Source organism: Coenobita brevimanus, chromosome 14 (genome assembly GCF_032717465.1).
Source record: "Coenobita brevimanus isolate Jiangsu-jjx chromosome 14, ASM3271746v2, whole genome shotgun sequence".
NCBI classification, from domain to species: domain Eukaryota; kingdom Metazoa; phylum Arthropoda; class Malacostraca; order Decapoda; family Coenobitidae; genus Coenobita; species Coenobita brevimanus.
The window spans coordinates 1,281,898-1,289,795 of record NC_136967.1 but is presented as its reverse complement, the minus strand read 5'-3'; the positions used below and the strand labels follow the sequence as shown (position 1 = coordinate 1,289,795).

Genomic DNA, 7,898 nt, shown 5'->3' with positions numbered 1-7,898 from the left:
TTGATATCACCATACTTATCACCATACTGCCTCCACATAACTATCACTACCTCACCATACTTTTCACCATACTGTTATTCCTGTCACCTTACTGTTCATCATAATACTTTCACTGCACACTATACTACCTCCACCATACCTTGCACCATATCCGAACACTACCATACTATATTATCATCATACTCACACTACACCTCACCACACTCATCACACCCTCAGATAATCATCATATCTTCATACTTCCTCTCATTCTCTTATCTATCACCTCAGGCATCACACTACACTCACCACACTCACCACACCACTACATAGCACCGTAATGCATCAACCGCAGTCCATTCTGACGTCAGGCATGTATCACTCGGGCATATACAGTAGGTCAAGCTGAACAAGTTTTTAAAAAATGCTGCAATATCAAGAAGCCCAGAATTCAAGAAACTCAAGTGAAATAACTGAATATTCGTAAATTACTCGTAAATAATTCATTATCTGAATATATCAACCCAAAGATGCCTGCAGTGTCAAATACAGTGGGGTTTCGTCGTGCATGCATGACCAGTTTATGGTTGTTTTCCGTCATACATTCACACTGCTTCCTCTTTTTGTCCTCATCAATTGCGAAAGTAAAGGTAAACGAACCGAACGATGGCCCCTTACGGTCACCATCTGATTGGTGTGGAGAGAGAGAGAGAGAGAGAGAGAGAGAGAGAGAGAGAGAGAGTTCCCACAGTCCCGCCTCCATTTTCACCTTTCTCTCGGCAATCGATAAATTCAGTGAAGCTGCAACATCCCACCTAACCGACCACCATGGCATTTGCACTGGCCAATATCTGTTCTGGAGATGTCGAAGTGCATATTTTCTGCTTTTTGGCACCGCTGTAATACCTTGTTTTGCTAAGGTTAGTCATAAAATTCCCTTAGTCTAAGAGACGTGTAAGCCGGACGCTGATTGGCTGCTGGTCACGTTGAAGGCGACGCGGCCCCGGCTGGGTCCCCGAAGTGCCACTATGCCCCGTAAGACCATATTATTTTCTTTTTACACCATATATTTCTTTAGATTTAGGCGATAGGTATTCAGTTGGGTGAATTATTTTATAATGGGTGTTTATGGGGATGGAGGGGTTGATAGGGACAGGGAGGGAGGGGATATAAGGGATTTAGGTGGGATATATGGTGAAAGTTGGCAGTTCTCATGGTCCCCGAGTCACGTTGTAGGAGGCATGTTGGGAGCCGCGGCTGCCTCACCTCAGTCCACTGTAAACAAGCACGAGTGGTGTATATCTATAGTCACAGTGTCTAACATGTCCAGCATTGTGTTTTACGGTGACCACACGTGAATCCTCCCCACAATCTAATTAATTATGACTGGTGAGACGAGTAAAGCGAAGCAGCCAAAGCATCTGGTGCACTGGTTTAGGAAAGGACTTCGCCTTCACGATAACCCAGCCTTGCGCGCGGGCCTCAAAAATGCCGTGACTTTTAGGTGCATATTTATCCTAGATCCTTGGTTCGCTGGCTCCTCCAACGTCGGCATCAACAAATGGAGGTAAGAAAGGGGTTAGTCGGGGTTGAGAAGGTGGGGATGGTTTTAGTGCGTAAATAGAGGAATGCACTTCCTTTAGCCAGACCAATATGGCCGACCTATTACATAATGGTAGTCAAGGTTGGGAGGGCCAGTGCAGGGGTCCAGCCATGCAAATATGGAGATAATTACCGGTGAATTTAATGATCAGTAATTAGTAGCTTTAACACCGGGTACAATGTTAGCATGGGATGTAATGGAAGGGAGAATGGGAGTTGAGTATTTTTAACTTTCCTCGTTAGTTTTGAAAGTCAGGTCATGTGAATAAATTAAACTTCACAGGCGATGAACTTCACTGGTTATTGTACGGAGGTGAACAGTGTGATTTTGTTATTTAGTTAGTGATTTAGTTACTGATGTGCTGGCTCCCGTGACGTCATTTGGTTACTTATCAAAATCAAGGGTAGATAAGCGATTAGATAGATTGTGTAGTCCTACTGATACATACATGCATAACTACATACGTACATATAGATGGATGGGTGTACGGCAGGAGAGAATGATGCTGATAATTAAAATGTAATTACGTAGGTGTAAGAAAAAAAATAATGAGACGGGAAAGACAAGAAAATTGTGAACTTACAGGAGAGAGGGGAAGGAGGAGTGGATTTAAGACAAGATGGAATATGTAAAGGAAAACTATTGATTTATATAGGCAGTCCTTAACCCAACCCTCATTATTTTTAAAATATTTATTTTATCTAGTAGAACGCCCTAGTAGTAAAGGGGTTAATGAAGGCTGTATTTAATTTTAACCCCTTCCCCCCAGTTCGAAATCATGAACAGAAAAAAATCGTCTGGAATTAGCGACACCCATTCTCGTTGGCTGAGGAATCTCCCTAACACCTTTTCCTAGGCGATTTATTTTGTTTATTACACCTCACTCCCTCGTCTGTTACATAAACCCTTCTAATGTAGTCATACTCAGCATAAATAACTTACAAAACTATATTAACCACCCATATAGAAAAATAAATCGCTAAGAAGGTGTTAGGGAGGTTACTTATCCGGCAAGAATTCGAGCCTAAGACATCATCGTACTGAATGGCTAAACCCATGAGGAAAATTATTGACAGTACGAAGTCTCTCCATAAATACATTACATTTTTTCAGTCTTACATTTTTTTAGTTTCTTGAATAGGTCGAAAATTCATATATTAATACATTTGCTTACTATAGGCTGCTTTTTATATGGTGTTCGAGTATGTATGATAAACCTAAGAGTTAGACCATTTGGCGAGGTGTTCTTATTACCATTATTTGTCGGGAAAAAATCTAAGGGCGGACGATTTGGGGTATCTTGCGTAAAAACTGGAAAACTGAAAAGTAATGATGCTGTATGTATATGTGCACTAGCGTTGTGGTTTTTTAGGGTTGTCAGTGTTATTTATGGCTTGTTATAATTTTGGATACTCATTTCACTTTTGCTGTGTGTGTGTGTGTGTGTGTGTGTGTGTGTGTGTGTGTGTGTGTAAACCAAACATGGGTGATTAATTATCGTAATCAGTGGGTAGCCTAATGAGAACCAGTATTTAAATTCGAGGTACTAGCTATTTACAAACCTTGCCATCATTAGTCATTTTTTCTTTTTTTTTCTTCAGTTCCTATGACGATACCCTTTTGGAAACGAGCTTGAAGTTGGACTAAGAATTAATCCAATCCTAAGTGGACTTAAACCTAAATGTGCCGCTCACGTCACTTCAAATCTGCATGACCTTCGTGGTGTTGCCCCTTTTGGTCGCCTCTTACTGAACTGTGCAAATTATACGCGGGTAATGCTTTCGGGTAATATTCAAGCGAGATCAACAGTTATAGCAAATTCTAGGAGCCTATTATTGCAGTGTAAAGCTACGTGGGTAATGTTCGTTGTCAAGTAATTAAAATCCGAGATACTGTAATCCGTTGTACCAATTTCAGGATCGGATTTGTACCCCTGTCTCTTAGGGATTTCTCCTCTTGGGACACGTCACCGCCTTTCAGCAGTAAATCCCCCAGTCCCCCACAAGAACGGCAGATCACGATTTGTCTGCTACGTCATAGTTGTGTGTTAGCGGCTTTGGTGTAGGCTGATTTTCTTGGACACCAGGAATATTCAATAAATTTTAAAATCTCAGTCGAAGATACCCTACACGGAAATATGGTACGAAATTCAGCTTTCCCGTAAAAAAAAAAAAAAAAAAAAAAAAAAACGCTCGTCTTACATACAGTTACATTAGCAGGCATTTTTTTTTTTACCTTAATGACACACAAAAGTTAGCGTATTAAGATTATTAGTTATTATTATTATTATTATTATTATTATCTTACTGTCATCCTGCTGAAACACGTCATGTAATGGCTGCTATCTCATTTATCTCTTATCGACACGTTTCCTTCCCCATCCGTTATCTCCAGGCACGATGACTCTCCTGTTATTTGACGCATTAAGTATTGCTGATGTGATGCTTGGCTAGATGTGCGATATTAGACGAGGTTCAGTAGGCGAGATTTTTTTTCATAGAATATGATGCTAGTCACGAAGAGGTGTTGCGGAAAGGATGCAGAGCCGTAGCATTGCCTTCTTCCTCTAAGCTACGTGAAATAAGCTGCAAAAGGCCGGAAATCTGGGCCTACTTAGACTAAAAGGAGCATAAAGGTGGCTGTGAAATGGGACGTAGGATTGAAAGTTTCGTTCTTTGGCTTCTTAAAATAATAATAATAATAATAATAATGATAATAATTGTGGGGTTGTCCTTTTGTTTATGATATTGAAATTATTGATCTATTTGTGGTTTGCCTGGATGGTTTGCGTTTAGTTTACCTCCTGTGTTCGCAATTCGGGCTTGGTAGTGAGGTGTGTGTTGCTTGTAGATGTACCTTGGCTAGTAATTTACCTTGACTGAATTACTGGATGGTTTGTGAAGGTGTATTTGCGTTGAGTCTACCTCCTGTGATGGCACTCAGAGCAGAGGTGAGGTGTGTGGCAGTGGAGGGAGAGGTGAGTGCCTGGTTTGCAGATTAATATACGATACCGTGCTTTCGCTAGGGATATTGCCACCTAAATTGAGCTAGTAGGTGGTTTGAGAAGGTCAGCGTTAAGTGTACCTCTCGTGTGGGCAGAGTCGAGCAGAGGTGAGAGATGGGGCTGTGGCAGGTGCGGCGCCCAGGTGACTGTAGCAGACCATCTTCCTAAGGCCTTGCGATGCTCTTTTGTCTTTTACGAGGAGTGTCAGTTTCGCTCTTACACACAGTATTTTTATGCCCTTTTTTGTCCTGTTATTTAGCCATCTTGTTTTCTAGAACCAGTTGCACATTTTTATATGTATTTTTCTCCCTTTTGTTTCGATTTCTTTCCTCTGATTTTTGTGATTTGAAGTAGTGATGCTCTTTTGTTTATATTTTGTTATGAGATCAAGCTGCCAATAATGTGCTTTTCTTTTTCAGGATGTTTCTTTGTCACTGATAAATTGCAGTAATGTAAAATTTTTGATACGGCACCATAGTCCTAGTGTAGCTCTTGGGGACATATCCGGCCTTCTTTTTCTATTTTTATTACTACTACTACTACTACTACTACTACTACAGGCAAAATTTGGATGGGAGAATATGCTTGTGCGTTCATAATTGTTTGTATCGCATCAGACATTAACTGATTTATTCGTTATTTGAAGTAATCTGCTTAACCCTTTCACCACGAAGCCGTACAGTATTTTTATTCGTGCTATCCAGGCAGTTTTACTCAGCTTCTTCACTGCTATGTCCTGTTTTTATTATTTTGCAAAGATTAACAAACATACGGTTTTATTGGCATTGGGAACGAACCTCCAAAAGTAAAGGAAGTTAGACAAGGCTTTTATTTATATTTATTTTATGCAAGGAAGAAGGAACCAAATTTAACCCCTTCAGTTCGATAAGGCTCCTCCAGTATGGATAAAATCGTCTGAAGGTTGTAAGAATAGTGCCGAAAAGACGTCCTTGGGCTACAGAGGTGAAGGGGATATTGATTGGGGTATTTTAGGGGTGGTAAGGTACGGGACAAGAGTTTAGTTCCTGTGACTCATACCTGTTCAATATTGCCGTGAGAAATTTGCCAGCAGATTCAGATGCCTTGCTGAGAGAGAGAGAGGGGGGGGGATGGTATAGTACATAAAAAAACACACGAAAATTATCCCTCTCGGCTCAGTTGATTGCCAGGTGTAGTGAGGTTGGAGGGTGTGACTGGATAGTAACGAAGGAGACTCATTTCTACCTTATAACTATGGCTCATCGTATGTCATGCAACCACGACTTCGTATTCAAGTTGTGAGAGCGTCCCAGTGTCCCTAACGCCTCTTCCTAGGTAATTTATCTTGCTTTTTACACCATGCCGTCCGCTTCTGTGTCACTTAAATCATTCTTACGTCACCATACTCGGCCTAAAGTTCAGTGCGTTACGACAGGCCTTTTCTAGTTCATCCTGTACTATCATATCTAGAGTTATGACGAGGCTTGTTCATCCTGTAATACCATGTCTTGAGGTGCGACGGGGAATCGATCTTAAACCTGTCTTAAGAATCCCTTCCCTAGACGTCCACGGTACCTAAGAGGGTCAGGGAGTTGGGATGTCGACTTCTTGTAGGCGAACGTCATCACGAAGAAAGACAAAGACGATGTTACTTCTTATGTCAGGCCGAAAAAAGTATCTGGCAGTCTCTTGTAAGGAAACACACTGGGTACTTAAGACGCTAGCATGGAGGTGTGTGTACGCCGTGGATGTTTGTTTTTATGCTTGTCTTAGTGGGATTTTTTTCTTCGGCGTATTTGCGTAACGAAGGACGTCATTGCGTAAAGTTAAAATTGTGTGTGTGTGTGTGTGTGTGTGTGTGTGTGTGTGTGTGTGTGTGTGTGTGTGTGTGTGTGTGTGTGTAAATAACCGCAGACGTTCTTGAGATTCATTACCACTTCATCTTCCCTCCATTACTGCCTAATTGCTATCATTGAAAATACGGGACATAACCACAAATCATACTGTATTGTTTTTTTACCCTAACCTGGCCCAGATATTCGTCCTTTTGCTTCTTATTTAATGTAGCTCAGTGGCAGAAGAGGACAAGACTGGTCTGTATTCTTTCACAGCATATTTTGTGGGCTTAACTTCATATTCTAGTGTTAATTGTTCCAACGCTGCATTCAAGGTGGAGAGGTGGCAATATTAGGCCTAGTTTTAGAGAGAGAGAGAAAATAAACCAAGGCCAGGTAGGCTAATATACAGTAGGCTTGGAAACATAGATAAATCATTTACTAGGTTCTGTTTTTATTCATCACTGCTATCCAGACTTTTTTTTTTTTAAGCATAGAAGAAATTTAAACTTCTATCGGAAATTGAATAAAGTCGCAATACAGGAAATAATAAGAATAAAGTTAACTCCAAAAAAAGGTCTTCGTGTCATGGAAGGATTTTAAAAACGGCTGGTGTGAGGGATTTCAATTAAATCGCCCAGTTCGTGTATTTTTATTTTATTTGTTTTTAATCCCTCTGTCACTGGTCGTTTAGTGAATGAAATCAATACTCTGTTCCATTGGTATTAGTATTTCCAGAGAGAGAGAGAGATGACAATTTTAGGCCAAGTTAGAGTAGAAGGAGTATAGTGTAAGGATCGTTTTTGTAGACGGCCTTCTTGCACTTCTTCGTGATTTAATAGGCAAACCGGTATTTAATATTGAATTCTAATAGGCTAAACGGAGTCATTAAACCCCATTTTTAGAACTTGTTATTGTGAGGATAATTAACCACATATCAAGAGCGGTTGAGGATAATGAGGGCATATTCAGTAGCAGATTGAGTAATTAACTATTTATCGAGTATGGCAGGGATATTGTGGGGATATTTAATAAGATACCGAGTAATTAACCATATGTCGAGTACGGCAGAGGGTGTTGTGGGTATATTAAGAGAGATATAGAGTAATTAACCTTCCCTGGAGTAGATTACGTTGTAGGTAGAGTCGATATGTAGTAATTAACCTCATCTCTAGTAGACGATGAGTACATTTGATGAGTCTGGTACTTAGGCACTTGAGAGATAAGGTTCAATACTCTTATCTCTCAATAGGTGATACGGTATTTCCTTGTGAGTGCTTGTTAAGGTGATAAAGAGGAATTTTTATATCAGGCATACTTTCAACATACGGCTGTCTGTGTGTATGTAATGACGAGCTGTTACATAAGGACTGATAGATTTTTGTTTGCATTAAATTTTTTGCTACACTAAGAGCAAAAGATTGAGTTTGGCTTTTTTTTTTTCTTTTTTTTAAGGGAACAGTCGTGCGCGCATATGGCCTTTGGTTCCTTCTTCCAT

At 40.3% G+C, this 7,898-nt stretch overlaps 1 protein-coding gene across 1 annotated transcript in view; it reads left to right on the top strand.

The window, feature by feature from the left end:
* The first annotated feature begins 1,266 nt into the window (after nt 1-1,266).
* The window catches only part of LOC145418533 (cryptochrome-1-like), a 28,804-nt gene continuing 22,172 nt past the window's right edge, over nt 1,267-7,898 (top strand). Inside the window, exon 1 of the mRNA XM_080286903.1 lies at nt 1,267-1,546. Coding sequence (XP_080143029.1) covers nt 1,362-1,546 — 185 coding nt within the window. The 5' untranslated portion in view covers nt 1,267-1,361. The remainder of the gene's footprint in view (nt 1,547-7,898) is intronic.